This window comes from Chlorocebus sabaeus, chromosome 2 (genome assembly GCF_047675955.1).
Source record: "Chlorocebus sabaeus isolate Y175 chromosome 2, mChlSab1.0.hap1, whole genome shotgun sequence".
In the NCBI taxonomy this organism is placed as follows: Eukaryota; Metazoa; Chordata; class Mammalia; order Primates; family Cercopithecidae; genus Chlorocebus; species Chlorocebus sabaeus.
In genome coordinates, this window is record NC_132905.1 from 93,875,740 (window position 1) to 93,896,112 (window position 20,373).

Below are 20,373 nucleotides of genomic sequence, written 5' to 3' on the forward strand. Positions count from 1 at the left end.
TGTGCCGATCACTGGAACCTGAGGATGTGGAGCCTTACATGGTGAAAAGGGACTCTGCAGGTGTGATTAAGTTAGGGATTTTGTGATGAGAAGATTTTCTGAATTATCTCAGTGGGCACATTGTAATTACAAGGGTCCTTAAGATAGAGGAGGGGACGGGAGAGTGAGAGAAGGGGTTGAGACAGCCGAGGCAGACGTGGGAGTGACGCTGGGCACAAGCCCAGGAAAGACCAGGGACACGGGTTCTGTCCTGCAACCTCCACAAGGAATGCAGTCCCCCGGACGTATTTTAGGCTGCTACCATCTGGAACTAAGGGATAGGGGATTTGTGTTGTTTTAAGGCACGAAGTTTGCAGTGAATTGTTACAGTGACGATGTCAATACAAATAGTCCGCTAAACCTCAGTTCATTTTTTATTTACAAATGGGGTTAATGATGCCCAGATCACGATGGGACGAGGTGTCTTAAGGCTTGTGAACGTGATTTAGAAACTGAAACGACATACTTGGCAGCGGAAACCTTTATCGTGTGATCTTTCTTTGATGCCAAGGGGCCATCAGGTGTAGCCCTGGAGCCAAATCATGGGGCGTTGATCACTAGTTTTGTGTTTTTTGTGCCAATGCCATCCCCTTGTTTAGTGGGGCTTACTGTATGTTCAGACAGCCAGCAGCCAAGGACGAGGGCAAACACACACACACACACAAAGATGACAGAGGCTCAGACGGGCTGGCCAGGCAGAATCGCACCATGGGAAGCTGAGGCTTCGGAGCAGACTGCCTGGCCCTGCCGCTCAGCCTCTGGCTGCCAGCTCCGGCTGTGGGCAGTGCTTTCCAGTTGCCAGCCTCGGTTTCCTGCGTAGGAAGTGCTGAGTGCAGTGGCTGCTCCATGGGAACTGACAATGGTTATTACCCACTCTGCATACATCCCCTGCTCCAGGGCACGACCTGTCATTCCCACCCTGGTCCAAGGTTTTCAGCACCCGCCTTCTCCCAGTTCTGCCGAGCTTGAGGCTGTGGAGGTGGCTGGGTGGTGGGGGATGGAACAGTGGCCACCAGCTTCTCCAGGGAAAAGGTTATCCCCCTCGTGCACATTGCAGATGTGAAAAAGAAATGCCATCTTCCCAAATAAAATTAAATACAACCCAGAGGCCCCAGGACTGACCCTGGAAGAAGAATTAAGCCTTGTTTCCTTTTTCGGAGGACTCCGTCTTCCCTTGAGGTCTCTGGCTGGAACCCAGCTGCCTGTGTGCGCCTTTGGGCACACCGTTCCCCCTCTACCATTTGTAGAAAAAAATTCATCCTTTCCTGCAATCTCTGCTGCTTCGGCAGGAAATTCATGTGCAAAAGACAACGAAAATGGCTGGATGGCATCACAAGGAGAATAAATCCAGAAGCAACAGGACCCTAAACATCTGCGTCTCAAGAGACGGCTGGCAGTGGAGGCTCGCAGGGCCTGTCCTGTTTCCCAGGGGGTTTGACCTCATCTATTCTTGCTGCTAGACGGTGATGGAGACTCAGACACTCCAGGATTCGGCAGCCTGGGGCTTAAAAAATAGTGTCACGCTCCTTTGCAATGATCGGTTTTGGTCACTTCATCCCTCTTGGCCTCCGGGCTGGAAATGAACAGCTGTCCAAGGGACCTCCAGGAATCCCTGGGAGACTCAGAAGGGTACTCCTGGGCTCATGCATGAGTGAGGACGTGTGTCCGTTCTTTCTTTCCTCTCTGGCTCTGGCTCCCTCTTATCCACAGCTGCTGCCTGCCAGCCACGTGTCACAGGTTCACCACGGCCAGCTCCCACCATGAGACGCAGCATCCAAGCTGAGCTCTCTTGGGATGTGCTCAGGGAATCAGACCCTCCAGGTGCTGCCTCTTTCCCTGGGCAGGAAGTGACCCTGCTGTGGTTCTGAGCCACTCCCTGCCAGCCAGCTCCCAAAGCAGCACTGCTCTGCCTTCAACCTTGCCACGTCTCCTTCAGATGGGTGCACTACATACTGACTGACGATCATGCCTTATCTAGGATCTCACCAAGACAGTTCATGAAAGAGACAGTTCAGCTCATGGAGAAGATGGTGCAGCTCACGGAGAGGATGGTGCCATCATGGAAAGCATGGTGCCATCATGGAAAGCATGGTGCCGTCATGGAGAAGATGGTGCCGTCATGGAGAAGATGGTGCCGTCATGGAGAAGATGGTGCCGTCATGGAGAAGATGGTGCCGTCATGGAGAAGATGGTGCCGTCATGGAGAAGATGGTGCCATCATGGAAGGCATGGTGCAATCATGGAGTTGACAGTGCAGGTGGACCAAGATTCTTCTTGACTAAACTCTTCTTAGGCACTTCTGAGCCGTCTTCTTAACGAGGCCTCAAGCTTGGCTTGCGAAAACTGCAGATTCTCAGCACAAATGATTTTATTTGCCTCCTACATTAAGAGACTTAAATAAACACTTGCATGGTTTTTCAAGGCTGTGTCCCTGGGATGACAATGACTCCAGCCCCTAAAATTCCTGCTTGTGAAACCTCATCGCTGCCAGAAGAATCTACCATTTGTTCCAGCCAACACCTGGTGACAGGCAGCGAGGCCCTGAGCCCCATTTAAGAGCAGTTCCTTTAGAAAGCTTGCAATTGTAAGTCCTTTCTCTGTCCCTTTGAGATGTAAATCTTCTACCACTTGGAACTGTCTTCTTAAGGACCTGTGAGCTGACTCACCGATTGCAAACGTTCAGGGAGATAACTCCACTCCTGTCCCCATGGGAGGGTGAGGTCCTGACTTTGGTGGGCACCTTGCTCTTATTTGCAGCACCGCCTCCTGTCCTAAAGACATGAGACGTTTGTCTCTCCTCTGGATAAGTGCCTATTAACCAACCCAGGTGTCCTGGTCACATGAACCAGCCCAGCCTTGCACCTGGCACTGCCTTTCCCTCAGCACACCCTAGTCTGTAAAAGTCTCCTTCTGGTTGTTTTGGCAAAGTGGAGCTTATTTCATGCTAGACCCCTTCTCTATTGCAATAGTTATTACTGAATAAAGTCTATCCTTACCACTTTAACTAGTGTTGGACTTTGTTTCTCTTCCATAAGCTCACAGAGAAGACAATGCAGTTCCATCCATTTCTGGCTCTTACATTGCTAACAATCAGCTCTGGGGGCCCTGAGAGGGACAGACCCACACCACCTGCTTCATCCAGGTACTATCATGGTTCCTGGTTCCTCTTTGGTTCTTCTTCACTGCAAGAAGTCTCACTCCACCTGAAGCCTCAAAGCAGAGCACCTTCACACGTGGATATGGTGAACACGTCTTAGCCATGGTGGGATCAGGGGCTCAGGAGTTTGAGATGTAACTGGACAACATAGTGAGACCTTATCTCACTATGTTCCTGAAGTCAGGGACTAGGGAGCCAGTGTTTTGTTCTCTCCTTGTTTCTCATGCATCTGGGTCCAGACTGAGAGAGAGATTCCCTTTTGCCTGTTTTAGGAATATACAGTCTGGGTTTCCTGACTTCCCGGGCAAATGACCCCAGAGCTATCCTAGCGCAATACGATAACCATCCCCCAGAGAGACAGGATGGCTCCAGCCACACATGGATGACTCATCCCTGGCAGGTGTCCCTGGGCCAGGGCTTGGGCAGCCAGTACCAGTGCTCGTGGATCCCCTCCCCACCTCCATTAACTTATTAGTTCAGCCCAGCTTTCTCCCATAAGAATCCTCCTTGCCTAGTAGGACGATCCAGGATGTCATAAGATGCAGCTCTTCTTCAGACTGAGGCCCTTGATTGCCACACATCTCTACCTGCCGGTGCAACCTTGTCTCCTGCCTTGCAGGTACCGACCTAGCTGTCTCTTCCTAACTCCTGTCATCTGATGCGTGATTTGCTTACAATCTGAGATCTTCTCTGTAACTTGGCTCTGGGCCTCTTTCCCTCTTCTGCATTCAGTAATTCTTGGGGAGATCTTTTGGGTAATCTCCCCTGACTCTTCTCCTCTATGTCTTTTTTTCTTTTCTTTTCTTTTCTCTCTCTCTCTCTCTTTTTTTTTTTTTTTTTTTTTTTTTTTTTTGTTGAGACAGGGTCTTTCTGCGTAACCCAGGCTGGAGTGCAGTGGCATGATCACGGCTCACTGCAGCCTTGACCTCCCGGGCTCAAGAACTCCTCCTGCCTCAGCCTCCTGAGTAGCTGACAGGTGTGCACCACCACGCCCGGCTAATTTTTTAAATTTTTAGTAGAGATAAGGTCTTACTATGTTGCCCAGGCTGGTCTCAAACTCCTGAGCTCGAGTGATCCTCCTACCTTGGCTTCCCAAAGCCCTGGAATTACAGGCATGAGCCACTATGCCCAGCCCCGTTTCTGTGTCTTAACCCCACTCTCCCATCAGTCTCTTCTTGTCCCTGGTTCTCTCAATGCAAACTTTCCATATAAAGAGTGCACTCACCTTCCACAGCCTCTCCCTCCCTCTCCACTATAGAACCCTTCCCTTCTCCCAAGGTTAAAGTCCCTTCCTGCAGCTATTTATCCATCCCTGGTCCTCTAGGCTGGTGTTCTCGAATGTTTCTGCCCCACTCCTATGGTAGTTCTAGTTTTTTATGAAGTTTCAGGTATCTTTTCTGTGATCCTAGAGATCAGGGATGCCAGGACCTGATATGTCCCCATGGACCATATTAAAGGCATGACTGTTACTGTTAAAGGATATGTGTTTAATGCAGAGTGGACAGTGAGCTCATCTACACCTGAATGTCATGGGTAGGGATGATGCTACAGATGACATTCTGGCTTTTGGAATATTCAGGCCAAAGTAGGGTCATTGAATTAAATGTTAAAACCCCAAATATCTTTGGGTGAAATTCACAGGAACCTGGTTGCAAAAGCTATTATTTTAGAAAAGAAATAAAGGTGTTTTTTTGGCCAATTTCTCAATGAAAATGCTTTTGCTTTTTGGGATCCAAATATATGCTGACATTTCTGCATTTTTAAGCTTCGTTCTCCACAGCTGTGCCTTGTTTGAAACAGCTCGTGAGTGTGGCTGGTAACCCTGCTGCCGCCCTGCTGGGAACCTTGTCGCATAGTAGGACTCGTAGGTCCCCACCTTGCTGCAGCTTAATTAGGGAATTATATTTTTCTGAAGACTTTTGGTTCACTGAATTTAATAGACTGAGGAGTTTTTAAATGTTATTATATTGGTAATAAATTCTTCAGTATGATTTAGTATTTGAAATTATTTAAAGGAAGGATTCATATGAACTGAAATGAACTTATCACTTTTTATGCTAATGTTTTACAGTCTTGAAATAACTGAAATTATATGAATGTTTTGCAGGACATCAATTCTGGATATCATTTTTGCTTTCATTTGGAAAGATGTTGGCATCGTTTCACAGTATTTTATTGACATAAGCACTAAGCCTACATAGGAGTAACTATTAATAGTTCTTCTTTTGTGACCCATTTAAATGCTGTACAATTTCACCCAGTAGCCACTGGAAGTGTGTTGTGGTGGGTTTACTTTTCATCTACCTCTTTCTCCAGCTTCCGCCCCTACCACACACACATAGGCACACATACATACTTCTGTCTTGTTTGATTGCTTGACATAATCCTTAATACAGGAAAATGACCATTTTTGAGTATGAAAGAGAAATGGTTTCTACCATATTGATATATCCAAGGCCAGGGAAAACCATGATGAAACTTTTTTTTTTTTTTTTCCCTAGAGACAGGGTCTCACTCTGTTGCCCAGGCTGGAGTGTAGAGGCACGATCACAGCGCACTGCAGCCTCGAACTCCTAGGTTCAAGCCATCCTCCCACCTCAGCCTCCTAAGTAGCTGGGACTACAGGCGTGTGTCACCACACCCAGCTAAGTTTTTAACTTTTTATAGAGACCCATCTTGCTATGTTTCCCAGGCTGACCTTGAACTTCTGGACTCAAGTGATCTGCAGTGGCTCACACCCGTAATTCAAACCCTTTCAGCCTCCCGAAGTGTTGTGATCCCAAAATGTTAGGATTACAGGTGTGAACCACTGTGCCTGGCCAAACTTTTTAATTTTAGTTTGAATTTAATTTAATTTAATTTTTTGAGATGGGGTCTCACTCTGTTGCCCAGGCTGTAGAGCAGTGTCAAGATCATAGGCTCCTGGGCTCAAAGGATCCTCCTGCCTAAGCCTCCCAAGTAACCAAGTCTACAGACACATGCCACTTTATGAATTTTATAACTGTATAAACAAATTTTCTTGGGGAAAATAGTTGGATTTTCTGAATTCAGGTGATCAGAAGTTAATATTGTGTGTCAATGATAGGCTAGATCAAGAAAATGTGGCACATATATGCCATGGAATACTATGCAGCCATAAAAAAGGATGAGTTCATGCAGGGACTTGGATAAAGCTGGAAACCATCATTCTCAGCAAACTATCACAAGGACAGAAAACCAAACACCACATGTTCTCACTCATAGGTGGGAATTGAACAACGAGAACACTTGGACACAGGATGGGGAACATCACACACTGGGGCCTGTCATGTGGTGGGAGCCTGGGGGAGGGATAGCATTAGGAGAAATACCTAATGTAAATGACGAGTTGATGGGTGCAGCAAAGCAACATGGCACATGTATACCTATGTAACAAACCTGCACATTGTGCACTTGTACCCTAGAACTTGAAGTATAATTAAAAAAAAAAAAAAAAGAGAAAAAACAAACAAAACAAAACAAAAACAGAAAACAGGTCACAGTAAAGAAGCCGACCCAAACATATCAAAACCAAGGTGGCGATGAGAGTGACCTCTGGTCGTCCTTACTGCTACATTCCCACCAGCGTTATGACACTTTACAAATGCCATGGAAACGTCAGGAAGTTACCCTATATGGTCTAAAAAGGGGAGGCATGAATAATCCACCCCTTGTTTAGCATATCATCAAGAAATAACCATAAAAATGGGCAACCAGCAGCCCTGGGGGCTGCTCTGTCTATAGAGTAGCCATTCCTTTATTCCTTTACGTTCTGAATAAACTTGCTTTCACTTTGGAAAAAAAAAAGAAGTTAATATTGTGGGTAACAACAGCTAAGTCAGCTGTTTATCTGTTGTTTTTGAGTCTCAGATCACTTGGGATCCTTCTGAGATGCAAGACTCCTTTCATCTCACTGACCTAAGTTGCTTTTCCCTGGAAGCCCTTGTAACCATGGACTGACCCTATAGTATTTGTAAATCCTATTCATCTGTCTATGGCCACTGCTTGGGCATTTCCAGGATCATAGAGCAGAGGCATAGGAGGGAGGGTCTAGTAATTACATCTTCTTTGCCATTAGTTTTTACGAAATAAATGGATTGTGGTTTTTAGCTTTTTTTTTTTTTTTTTTGCATGCCTAGTAATTTTGGATGCCAGATGTGAATTTCATATTTTGGGATACTAAATGTTATCATATTCCCTTAAAGGGTGTTGGATTACTTACTTTTCTTGCAGGCAATTAAGTAACCTTTGGACTAGTCTGATTCTGCTGAGACTCTGATCTGAGGCTTTGTCATGGTGAATCAAAGACTACGTTAATTCTAATAAAAAGACGAGTGGAGCCTTTACCCCATGCCTGAGTGTTTTGAGGCTGCTTCATATTGGCTGGTGGGAAGGTGAGTGATTCCAATTCCATGGGAGCTCTGGGAATTATTCATGGAGCTTTTCCTTGAGCTTGGGTGGTTTCCTTCACTTTGGCTTCAGGGAATTTTCTCACACAGCTGTATTCAAAGGCTCAAGGAAATGCTCTGAAGACCTCTGCAGCTCTCTCTCCGCAGCTCCCTTCTTTTTGCTATGGAATCTTGCAAAATTAGTCTCCCTGGTGTCCCCTGGTGGAGGTGGTGACCTCACTGGCTTTTCCAGATTTACATGGTACACCCACTCTAACATGCCTCTGTCATACCTCTATTGACTTAGAGTGGGCCCTTGTTCCAGGTGATGCTACACAGTGTCCTGTGTCACTGGGTCACGCACGGAGCCTCAGGTGGTGCTGCTGCACTTGGACTGATAGAGGCTTGTGGACTGGAGAGGAAACGCACACCAGAATGTGTGTCAATTCCAGTCAAGGTGAATTATTGCCTCCTCTGGGGTAGAGGGAGTTTAATGACCTCAATTTGAAACCAAAAGCTGGTCTCCTTGAAAGCTGGTGCCATGTCAGGGGCTCAGACCTTCTGATCCTCCTTCCTGGCTGTGAAAGGAAGGGAGGTGTTTTCTAGGTCACTGACCACATACCACGTACCTGGGGCCATGTTGCTCTCCTCTAACAAAGATGCAGCAGATGCAGTTGGGGCTGCCACTCGACTGAGTTTGAAGCACTCCACTGACATCCTCCAGGCTCTGTCTGGTTTCTGTAGAGACCACACTGGTGAAATAAATGAAAGTGGGGTTCGCCACCACCCCAGCTTCCTGTAGGTATGTAAGAGTGGCCTTAATCTCTGCCATTTCATTGGGATGTGATATTACTTTTTTTTTTTTTTTTTTTTTTTTTTTTTTTTTTTTTTTTTTTTTGAGACAGAGTCTCACTCTCTGCCAAGGCTGGAGTGCAGTGGCGCGATCTCGGCTCACTGCAAGCTCTGCCTCCCGGGTTCACACCATTCTACTGCCTCAGCCTCCGAGTAGCTGGGACTACAGGCACCCACCACCATGCCTGGCCAATTTTTTGCATTTTTAGTAGAGATGGGGTTTCACCTTGTTAGCCAGGATGGTCTCCATCTCCTGACCTCGTGATCCACCCACCTTGGCCTCCCAAAGTGCTGGGATTACAGGCGCGAGCCACCGCGCCTGGCCATACTTTTTATTTATTATTTTGGCTGGAGCAGGGGCAGTTCAGAGCTTCTACTTAGCCTTCCCAACTAAGAACACTCTTGCCACAAGCCATGAGTCCAATATGGATGTTCTGTCAACTGTCCAATGCACCTATTTCCAGTCCATCCACTTTGTACTTGTGCCAGGATCCCATCTATATTCGACCCCTGGATGTGCCTTCTCTAACAGGAAGGCCAACACTTTGGAGCCCCCTTTCCACTTGGATTCTACAGTTAAAAATCTTCAAGATGTGTGAGTGTTCTCCTTTCCTGGTGCACTGTTACTCAAGGAAATGGCTATGGGTTCTTTTGAGGAAGAACTAGGAAAATTATTACTGCATACAGTAGCCTTGATGTTGGTAGATCCTTTCTCCTGGGGACTTGGCTTTCTGTCAATTGCTTCTGGACTGAAAATTGGCTGAGATCTAAAAATAGAGCAAGGAATCTTGACTTCTTATTGAGATGTCTGCTCTCAGCTCCTTGATTATCCACCTTTGGTTTCTTGTATAGATTTATAGATCTTTGTATAGGTGTGTTTGTAAAGCTCAGGTTTTGTCAATCTTGGCACCATTAACATTTTGAGCCAGACCATTCTTTGCTATCAGGAGCAGTCCTGAATACTGTAGGTGTGTTAGTCTATTATGCTGCTATAAAGAAACACCCGAGACTGTGTATTTTATAAAGGAAAGAGGTTTAATTGACTCACAGTTCTGAATGGTTTGGGAGGCCTCAGGAAACGTACAATCATGGTGGAAGGCACCTTTTCACAGGGCGGCAGGAGAGAGAACGAGTGCCAAGCAAAGAGGGAAAAACCCCTTATAAAACCATCAGATTTCATGAAAACTCATTCATTCTCACAAGAACAGCATGGGGGTAACTGTCCCCAAGATTCAACTATCTCCCACCAGGTCCTTCCCATTACATGTGGGAATTACGGGAACTATAATTCAAAATGAGATTTGGGTGGGGAAACAGCCAAACCATATCATGCTACTCCTGGTCCCTCCCAACTCTTACGTTGTTACATTTCAAAACACAATCATGTCTTTCCAACAGTCCCCCAGAGTCTTAACTCATTCCAGCATTAACCCAAAAGACCAAGTCCAAAGTCTTATCTGAGACAAGGCAAGTTCCTTCTGCCTAAGAGTCTGTAAAATCAAAAGCAAATTAGTTACTTCCCAGATACAATGTGGGTACTGGCATTGGGTAAATATACCTGTTCCAAATGGGAGAAATTGACTAAAACAAAGGGGCTACAGGTCCCTTGCAAGTCTGAAATCCAATAGAGCAGTCATTGAACTTTAAAGTTCCAAAATAATTTTCTTTGACTCTATGTCTCACATCCAGGTCACAGTGATGCAAGAGGTGGACTCCCACAGCCTTGGGCAGCTCTATTCCTGTGGCTTTGCAGGGTACAGAACTTCCTCCCGGCTGCTTTCACAGACTAGGGTTGAGTGTCTGCAGCTTTTCCAAGTGCACAGTGCAAGCTGTTGGTGAATCTACTATTCTGGGGTCTAGAGGACGGTGGCTCTCTTTTCATAGCTCCACCAGGCAGTGCCCCAGTGGGGAGTCTGCATGCAGGCTCTGACCCCACATTTCCCTTCCACGCTGCCATAGCAGAGGTTCTTCATGAGGGCTCTGCCTCTGCAGTAAATTTCTGTCTGGATATCCAGGTGTTTCCATACATATTCTGATATCTAGGCAGAGGTTCCCAAACCCCAATTCTTGTCTTCTGTGTATCTGCATGGCCAACACCAAGTGGAAGATGCCAAGGCTGGGGGCCTGTGCCTTTGAGTTCTATATGGCCCCTTTTCACCACGGCTGGAGAGACTGGGACACAAGGCACCAAGTCTTGAGGCTGCACACAGCAGGGGGTGTCCCTGGACCCAGCCCACGAAACCATTTTTCCTTCCTAGGCCTCTGGACCTGTGATGGGAGGGGCCGCTGTGAGGGTCTCTGACATGCCCTAGAGACATTTTCCCCATTGTCTTGGCAATTAACATTTGGCTTCTCATTATTTATGCAAATTTCTACAGCCAGCTTGAATTTCTCTCCAGAAAATGGGTTTTTCTTTTCTATTACATCATCAGTCTGCAAATTTTCCAAACTTTTATGCTCTGCTTCTTCTTGAATGCTTTGCCACTTAGAATTTTTTTCTGCCAAATACCCTAAATCATCTCTCAAGTTCAAAGTTCCACAGATCTCTAGGGTATGGGTAAAATCCCGCCAGTCTCTTCACTAAAGCATGGCAAGAGTCACCTTAACTCCAGTTCCCAACAAGTTCCTCATCTCCATCTGAGACCCTCAGCCTGGACTTCATTGTCCATATCACTATCAGCATTTTGGTCAAAGCCATTCAACAAGTCTCTAGGAAGTTCCAAACATTCCCACATTTTCCTATCTTCTTCTGAGCCCTCCAAACTGTTTCAACCTCTGCCTGTTACCCAGTTCCTAAGTTGCTTCCACATTTTCAGGTATCCTTATAGCAGCACCCCACTCCTGGCACCAAGTTACTGTATTAGTCCGTTTTCACCCTGCTATGAAGAAATATATCCAAGACTGGGTATTTTATAAAGAAAAGAGGTTTAATTGATTTGCAGTTCTGCATGGCTGGGGAGTCCTCAGGAAACTTACAATCATGGTGAAGGCACCTCTTCACAGGGCAGCAGGAGAGAGAATGAGTGCCAAGCAAACGGGGAAAACCCCTTATAAAACTATCCGATCTCATGAGAACTCACTCACTATCATGAGAACAGCATAGGGGTAACTGCTCCCAAGATTCAACTACCTCCCACTGGGTCCCTCCCATGACACGTGGGAATTATGAGAACTACAATTTAAGATAAGATTTGGGTGAGGACACAGCCAAACCATATCAGTAGGATATTTAGCAGCATCCCTGGTCTCTACACACTAGATATCATTTACATCCTCCTAGTTCAGATTGTAATAACTGAAAATATTTCCCCCAGCTGTGACAACAAAAATGTCTCCAGACATTGCCAGTGTCTCCCCAGGGAGGGGAGAGGAAATGCCCTGCTCCTCCTTTGGGAACCACAAGGGTAGACTGAGGGCTTTACTTGTTGGCTGCCCTCTGTCTTGTTGGTATGGGTGCTGTGTTCTATTAACATCTATTAGCATAGCTTGGTGTAAGGCCAACCTGCTGCCTGCCCTTTTATGATTATTGCACCCACCGTGCTTTTGATGGGTGTATGTTGCCATCCAGCCTGTATTATTTCTAGATCCTGCCATGCATGTTGCTATCAGGGAGCCTGGTTCTGTAGTGGTTTCCCCGATGCCCAGCCCTGTCCTGCAGAGGATGGACACCACCATGCTACTCAGTACTTTTGGGGTCCCTCTCATTAGCACGTTCCTTGTTGCTTTGGTAAAGGCAATGTCTTCATTGCACTTTTTCAGACTTGCATGGTGTATCCGCTGTGGCGTGCCCTCAACTCTAGCCCCTTGGTCCCCACATCCACTTTTTGCCATGGCGGGTCTGGCATTTCGGCCTCAGTCAGTATGGGCACCATCTTCTTCAAGGTTCCAAAAGCCATCCTAGCAGCTTTTAGTTATCATCTCCTGAGGTCTTTCCTAAAGTGTTAAGTCCTGTATCATAAGATAGTTTTCCTGTATCAATGAGCTTTCTCTTGCCCAACTTCATTTTCTGCTCCTGCTCCTGCTAGTGCTTTCCTGCCTTGATCTGATGCTCAAATTCAGTCTCCTACACATTCTTTGTACATGTTGGCCAAGTCCTACAGGTCCTTTGGGGAGAGCCCTTTCCTCCACTATAAGGCTTAGCACTCCTCCACACCAGCTTATGGGTGATTCTAGCTTAGTCATGAGTTTGGTGGGCATGAGGAAAGGTGGAAATTCTCTTGGGATAGGTGTGTATTATCCTACCAGACGGAGACTCTGCATCATCTTCAAGCACCAGGGGCACTAGCCTTCGACAGGGAGGAAAAGGCCAGTCTTGCAAGCCCAGAGGCATCGGAGGGATCTGAGAATTTGAGATCTTCAAGCACATCCACCCGTGACTCAGGATCCATTTCTATTTCAATCAGACCTTGGCCCAGCACACCTGCTGACACTGAGGATTTGGATTTGTGTGGGGTTCTGCTAGGCTCATGATAAGCCTTGGGCTTTCTTCAACCTCCTCTGCCTGTAGTCCATAGGAAATAAGAGTCTTCCTTACTTTTATAAAATAAACCAGAGCTTCCAAAATGGACCTGGGTTTCATACTTAGCCTTGAGGTCCTAATGAATCACCCCCAGCCTTGCTTTATTTCTGTCTATAGTCTTGATTTCCGCAGCATCAGCTATCTGATTTCATTGTCTTTATAACTACTGTTTCCCACATATTTCTTGGCTGTCTGACTCAGTCTCTTCATGGTTCCCACATCATGCATTCTTTCCACAGGTGTAGCACCCCACTTCCCCAGGGTGAGTGCCCTAACACCTGCACAATACTGCACTTCTGTGGGGCTCTATGCTGCACCTGCACGCTGCACTGAGGGTCCCCACTTTCAGCTGGCTGGCAGGTGATCCAGCTCCAAACCCTGTGCCAAGGTCTGCTTTCCTCCCGCTGCTCCTGATGTGACTGTCAGGTCAGTCTCCCAGAAGCTGCCTCTAAGGTGGAGCTGAGAATGCAAGGTGATACTGAGCCATGCCTTGTAATGGTGCTGTGTGGCAGTGAATGGGGGCAGGATGTGGCAGAGAGAGAATTCAGGCCATGACTGAGGCAGAGCAATGCCTTAGTGGATCCTCCAGCAAGCTTTGGAGATGGAATGGAAGATTCTGCAGAGTTGTCCCAAATTGGGACCAGGGGGCCAGGCCTTTTTTTTTGGATATGTTCTGCCCCCTGCATAGCTCCCTTTGCCTGAGAGCAATCTTTTCAGGGACTCAGAATTGAGAGTTGGGTCCATCACCAACACTCTCAGCAGGTGCGACAATGAGCACTTCAGTCCCCAGAGGACAGGGGATTGGGGTGTGGTCCACTGTGGAGTCCAGCACAGAAACCAACCTTAGCTCTCGGCCAGAGGTCTTAGTCAATTCAGGATGCCTTAAAAGAATACCACAGCTGGGAGGGTCAGCAACAGAAAATTACATTCTAAAAGTTCTGGAGGCTGGAAATCTGAGGTCAAGGTACCAGGGCTGGCTCCTTCTGAGGTCTCTCCCCTTGGCTTTTTCTCCCTGTGTCTCCACAGGGCCGCTCCCCCCCGCCCGTGCATGTCTGTGTCTCAATCTCTTCTTCTTATAAGGACACCAGTCATAATAGATTAGGGTCCAACACTTATATACCTCATTGAACCTTAAACCTCATTAGAGGCCCTATCTCCACATACAGTTGTGTTGGGGGCAGGCCTTCAGCATATGAATTTGGCAATGACATGATCTGGTCCATAGCTCTAGAGGAGCAGGTTGGCTCTGCAGAAAGAATCACAGATCTGAAATTTCGGGAACAATCACTGAAAAGTGAATTGGAGGAGTTCACCTGTGTAGAGAGTGGAGACAGGGAAAATAATTAAGGACTCAACCAAGCCCAATTCTGAAAGCTGTCAGGCTGCTGAGAATCGGGAAGTCCTTTCAGCCAGCTCACAGTGCAGCCTTCAGAGCTGCAGTGGCTCTTTGAAGACAAACACCCACTGACCTTTTCATCAAAGAGAGGGGCCACGGAGGTGACACGCAGGCTCTGCAGGCCAGCCAGCCAGTGCTCATCGGCAGGACAGGCTTGGGCATTTAATTGAGCTGAAAGGAACTAGGAGTTATAAAATGACCTTTTCAGCCATACATAGGGAATAATTTAAGCCTTAAGAATAGCAGCGGCTTCAGTTATGTTTGTAGCACTTGGAATTAGAAGATGTGACGAGACAGAGATCCACGGGAGCATCACAGGTGGATTTTACCTGTCCCTGTCTGTCTCTCGTATTCTTCCTTTCTCTCCTGTTGGCTGGTGCCTCTTGGAAGAGCCACCTCACCTAGTGTCAAGATGGGATGGAAGGTTGCATGCATAAAACACAAATTATTTCAGATTAGAGGGAGACATAGAGGGTAAAGTTGAGAGAGAGAGAGAGAGAAAGAGAGAGAAAGAAAATACCAGTCATGCATACCAAGTTTTCAATAACTTCAAGAAATAATAAAACCGACACACCTACTATATGGAGTGGCTAATTAAGAGTGACCAGTAGTGTGGAGAAGAGATGGGGTATGAAGTAGAGGCAGAATGATATTTGTGCAATATTAGTTGCTAAAATCCTGGAAGACCATAGCCAAATATTTGTTAATTATTATTTTTTCTTCAAAAAGGCAGTAAAACTCAATTATCTAGGTTTAAAACAGGTGTGTTTTGCGGGAAGCTTTTTTAACATTCTAGAAAACTGGATTAAAATTTGACAGCAGATTTTAAAAATACCCTTTTTTTTCTCATTTTCAAAAGAGAAAATTCTTACCTGTTGGCATGGGAAAGAGAATTTAATTTCACAGAACAAAAGAGCTTTCTTTCCTACAGCAACATTCACACTTAGTGACCACTGGGGTATTTATTTATTCAGAAGTGGTTTCAGGTGCCGACTCCGTGCTGGGTATCATGCCAGGCATGGCAATGAAAAAATAAGCAGCGTGGTGTGGCCTGGCCTCTCTCTCTCAAGAGGCTTAAAGCCCAGAAGGTGGGAGACAAGGCTTGAGTAAACAAGCACACACATTCATGCATCCTTACAGCAAGTACATCTTTCCAGGAGGGGTTTAAAGAATTAAGCTGTATGTCTGTATCTATGGATAGAACCTGCATAGCCTCCAGGCTCAGGGCCACACCACATCCAGTGGTTGGGAGCAGGCTAGAGTCTGCTGGAAGATTCAAGCTCAGGGCAGCAGGGAAGAAGGTGAGGAGTCAAAGACAGGAACCCCTGGGTTTGCCCATCAGGCCAGGGATGCTGAGGCTCCCCATGTAGACACCCAGAGTGTACAGTTGGCATCGGGCTGGGAAGCAGTGAAGGCAGAAGAGGGGAGCCTCACCATCAAGGCCAGGCTGTGCAGAGTCCGTTCCAAGGAAGATGACCACCTTCTTCGTCTGTGCTGCATTAAAACAGCACTATGTCTGCAAAGGTGAGGAAATGAAGCAGAAGTTGGGTTCATTTTCAAAGTCCCCACACCCCCAGAAACTATACACAAATGATGCATTTCGTATGAAAGTCTGATGAAAAGCCCTAGGTCATTAATATATAGTGTCCCTATAAATAATCTCAAAGACAACTTGGGCCAACTCTGCCCCTTCAGGCAGGATCACGCTTCCAAGAAGATGAAAATAATCTGTCCTTTATATATATATATATTGCCATAAATTATAGAACCACATGTCTGTATTTTAATTCAGCCAGGCTGAAGTTTTCCCCAAGATCTAACATATGAAGCTGTAGATCTAATTCTTCTGAAGTTCCTTCAAAATTTATTTCCCAGCTCAATATATTTCATGTATGTTTTTGCTTAGGTTGGCAGACACAAGGCTTGAATACTTCTATATTATCAGTGGAGAAAATCAGACACTGAGCAACGGAGCAACATCGCCAAGGTCATATAGAAAATGATTTCTCACGTCCAGGATCCAAATTTTAAGCTTCTGGTTCAGAACCCCAATGGTCACCTAACAGTGTTTGGCTAACCTGAGAAAAGTTGAATGATGGGATACATTGAAGCTATTGACATACATGTGTAAAAGTAAACCACAGCCAAGCAGGCCTGAAAAGGAGATAGAAAGGGAGAGAGCGTCACTGTGTCAAGCAGCACTTCTCAAACCTGACTGCTCCTCGGAACCACAGGAAAAGGTTGAAAGATTGCTCATTGACTGTCCTTGTCCCTGGATATGCTATGAAGAGGTCCAGGTAATCTTTGGTGTTCTTGATCTGACAACTGGTCTTGTTGGGGTAGTACTGTCCCCCGAGGATCAATGGGGCTAGGAGATGTCATCCCAGGGCCCATCTGTGGGAGAGGATGCAATGTGTGTTCAGGCTGGGATGCCGCTTGGCAGCCAACGTGCTGGCACTTGAGACCTGCTGGGTTGCACACTCAGACCTGTCTTGTGTCACTGGTGAGCACCGATTTCCCAGGGCAGCTTGACCCTCCCTTTGTAGCAATACTGAACATTTACTTTGTGTTCTCTACAACAGGACAACTCCACAGCTCATTAACAGGAGATAGTTATTTTGCCAAAGATATTCTGGGGAAATAAATAGGATGAAATTGCATGCCACAAGGCAAGTCTTGAGAAAATCCCCCTTAAGGTACTTCTATCCTTTCCCTGAAATTTCTCCGCGTGCTTGCGATGGCATCTGTGTTCATTTCCTTCGTTTCCTGTGGCTACGAGAACCCAGTACCAAGACCGCATGGCTTAAACAACCGAAATGTATCCCCTGGCAGTTCTGGAGGCTGAAAGTGTGAGGTCAAGGGGCGGCAGGGCTGGTTCCTCTGAGACCTCTCGCCTTGGCTTGTAGATGCCGTCTTCTCCCTGTATCCTCACAGGGTTGTCCCTCTGCGAGTGCCTGTGCCCTAATTTATTCTGCTTATAAGGACACCAGCCCTATTGGATTAGGGCCCACCCTAGTGACCTTGTTTTAACTTAATCACCTCTTTAAAGACCTTATCTCCAAATAAGGTCACATTTTAAGATATTAAGGGTTAGGACTTGAATGTATGAATTCTGGAGGAAGGCAATCAGCTCAGACCATAACCCACCCTCTCCCCAGTAGCCTTGTTGGTCCCTTGGCTGCTTCCAAAGAATTGCTGAGTCTACCCAGCAAAGCCTTGGTCCAGCCCTGCACCTCCAATCCTGCCCCTCTACTTGGAGCCTCAGCACTAACTGCTGTGTCTCCAGGCCCAGGCTGCTGCAGCCCTTGATGTGTCTTTGTGTTGTTAGAAAATGCAGGTCTGCTCCAGAGCCAGCCAGCGGAGCACAGGCTGATTCTCCACGTCCCCTCTGCACAGCCTGGAGGACCACAGAAGGGACCCCGTGGAGGCTGCCGCTGGGAGGCCCCTTCTACACCTCCAGGCTGTGGGGGCTCCAGCCCCCAACAGGACAGGAGTGCCCTGGGGAGGGTGTAGTTTTGCCCCTGAGAAATCACAGGTGACTTCTAGTATAGATAAGCAAGCCCCCTTCTTCCAATCTGTTGATCTGTCATACATCACAGATGACACTATGACTCCAGTTCCTCACCCCTGCCCTCCTTCTCCTCCTTTCCCACTACTAACCACCTGGGCAACCCTGAAGGCATCCCATGTGGGCCTTCCCAAGCATGGCATTGAGGGGGCAAGGAGGAGAAGGGGAGTGAGAGGAGAAGGAGGATGCTGCCTTTATTAGTTTGCAAATGATTTGTGAGGTCAGAATATGTAAATAAATAATTTATATACATATCAAAGTAAAAGAATATAACACGTATTTATATATATATATGTAAATAAAATGTTGCTCTGTGAAATATGCGTTATTTTATAATAACTCATGTATCAAACTTCCCACTGGAGCAGGACTTGTCTACAGACGGGGCCCCATGTGAAGTGGCTGGAAGTTAAGGACACTGGTTCCCAGTAGAGTCTGTCTTGCTGCCTGGTGTTCCCACGGTGTGGATGAGGGTGCTGACCAGCTGGCGCTCCTGGCCAAGGCCTCTGAGGGCAGTCTGTGCTCGCCGGTGCCCATTTGGGGGCGTACGGCCTTCTGTTTGCTGTCCAAGGTGGACCTGAGGATGTGGTCGCATCGGTGACCTGGGCATGTAGGGAGGGCAGTCCAGGTGGGAGGGTGTGGGGCTGCTGAGCTGAGGAGAGAGGATTGATGGGCGGGAGTCTGGTGGTCTGCTCTGCACAGGGAAATGAGGGGCGCTGGGGACCGGTCACACGACGCTTCAGTCTTCTCGCCAGACCCGCTAAGTCCGGTACCAGGACTGGCAGAGTAACAGATGTGAATGTGCCTTCAGTCGGCACGATGCCTTTTTGGGACAGTTGAGGGCCCACTCTGATGCCCTGAAGACTCTTCAGTCTCACGATGTTGGGACTGAACAAAGCATGGAACCTCTTCCCGGAAAGGCTGAACCAGGCTAAGGCAAGGAGACCTTTAACCAGGCCAGGGCCAATGCCCAGGCTCCTTCCTGGCCCCAATGTGGTTGTGAGGAGTGCACATCAGTAAGGCTGCTGGAGCCACTCTCCTCCCTTGTAGAAGTCGTGGGGACCGACCCCCACATCCCAGTCCATCTGCTCTTGTCCTTCCAGCTCAGGGTACAAGCAGGGCCACAGATTTGGGATGGGGGTGAGAGAGCAGAGATATTAAAGTCCTTGGGCTGAGTTTTGTGTTATAAAGGGCAAGGGAAACACAACTCCTGGGAAAGCCTGGAGGTGCGTGAGCGGGTCTGCAGGTGTTTGCAGAACTCCTTTTCCCTTAGAAAAACAATCCTTCCCACTGACATTTGAAAAGTATTTTTCATGCATGTAAATCTTGCACTCATTGAAAAACGCACAATGGCATCCCTGTGATGATCTTTGAAACTTTAGCTTTTACTTTTTTCTTTTTCTTTTCTTTTCTTTTCTTTTTTTTTTTTTTTTTTTTTTAAGAGACAGGGGCTCTCTCTGCTGCCCAGCTGGAGCGCATTACTTTTTAAAGAAATCGAGCAATTCCTTCCATCCCTGGCGGAATTTGGAGCAGGGACCGAACGTGCCGTTCTCTTTTTCACCACTAGGTGGCCCTTGCTGCTCTCAGATGCCGGCCGGGCTTGCAGACAGGTGAATGCATTTCATTGGCTCCAGGGAGGCATGATGCCACCGGGCAGCTCTTTTTAAGAGAAAAGCCAGAACCGGTGGAGCAGCGACCCCTGAGCAGTGTTCTCTGTGCTGAGCTGCGGGACTGAGCTGTTGAGTTAGAGCCAACATGAGTGAGGTGAGTGATGCTTCGACCTGTAGAGGGAAACTTAGGAGTGAGAAGGGACCTCGGTTGAAGGATTAGTGTCAGGAAATGTGAGGGGCTTAGCAGTGCTGAGGAACAAATTAATCCTGTAATTCTTTGCTTGGAGGACTGACAGGATTGATCTCTTGGTTTGAATGGTCAGTACAGAAATTGGTTAAGTTTGCAACTTTTACAATTAACCTGAGGAAGAGAAGGGGATGCCTTGTTTGCTTCTGATTGAATTGTGACTTTGAAAAGTGCTTTGGGTTTTAGAGCTCAGAAGAGAAAGCCAATTGTTTTATGCTCTTATGAAGATGTGTATCTTTGCATGATTCCCGCGGTGGCACCTTCCAGAATGTGAGTGGGCGGGTGGTCTTCTGGTGAACGCAAGCCTTGGAAGGGAAGGGGACAAGGTGGGGAAAGGGCTGGCCAATGGGTGGCATTTCATGGCCCGGTTGTACAAACTATCTCTGCAGTTAATCAGAGCACCAGGGAAAGAAATGCAAACAGTAGTAGGAGCTGGGAAACATCCATGTGTATAGATCTGTGGCTCTGAGACCGGAGGCGGCCCTGGCAGAAGGGGAGCTACAATTTTGCAAATCCAAAGTCACTTCTCTAAATATGTTTATACAGAATGTGTTTTGTTGGGGCCAACTGACAGCACGT

The 20,373-nt window shown here is 47.0% G+C and overlaps 1 protein-coding gene across 2 annotated transcripts in view; it reads left to right on the forward strand.

Moving 5' to 3' along the window:
* Window positions 1-7,474: 7,474 nt before the first annotated feature.
* PCP4 (Purkinje cell protein 4) overlaps window positions 7,475-20,373 on the forward strand; it is a 72,594-nt gene continuing 59,695 nt past the window's right edge. Inside the window, exons 1-2 of one of the 2 annotated variants that reach the window (XM_007968451.3) lie at window positions 7,475-7,608; window positions 16,276-16,666. In XM_007968451.3, the coding sequence (XP_007966642.1) occupies window positions 16,493-16,666 (174 nt within the window). In that variant the 5' untranslated portion in view covers window positions 7,475-7,608; window positions 16,276-16,492. Of the gene's footprint in view, window positions 7,609-16,275; window positions 16,667-19,562; window positions 19,702-20,373 lie in introns of those variants that run through there. The other variant, XM_007968456.3, reaches the window with a different exon arrangement.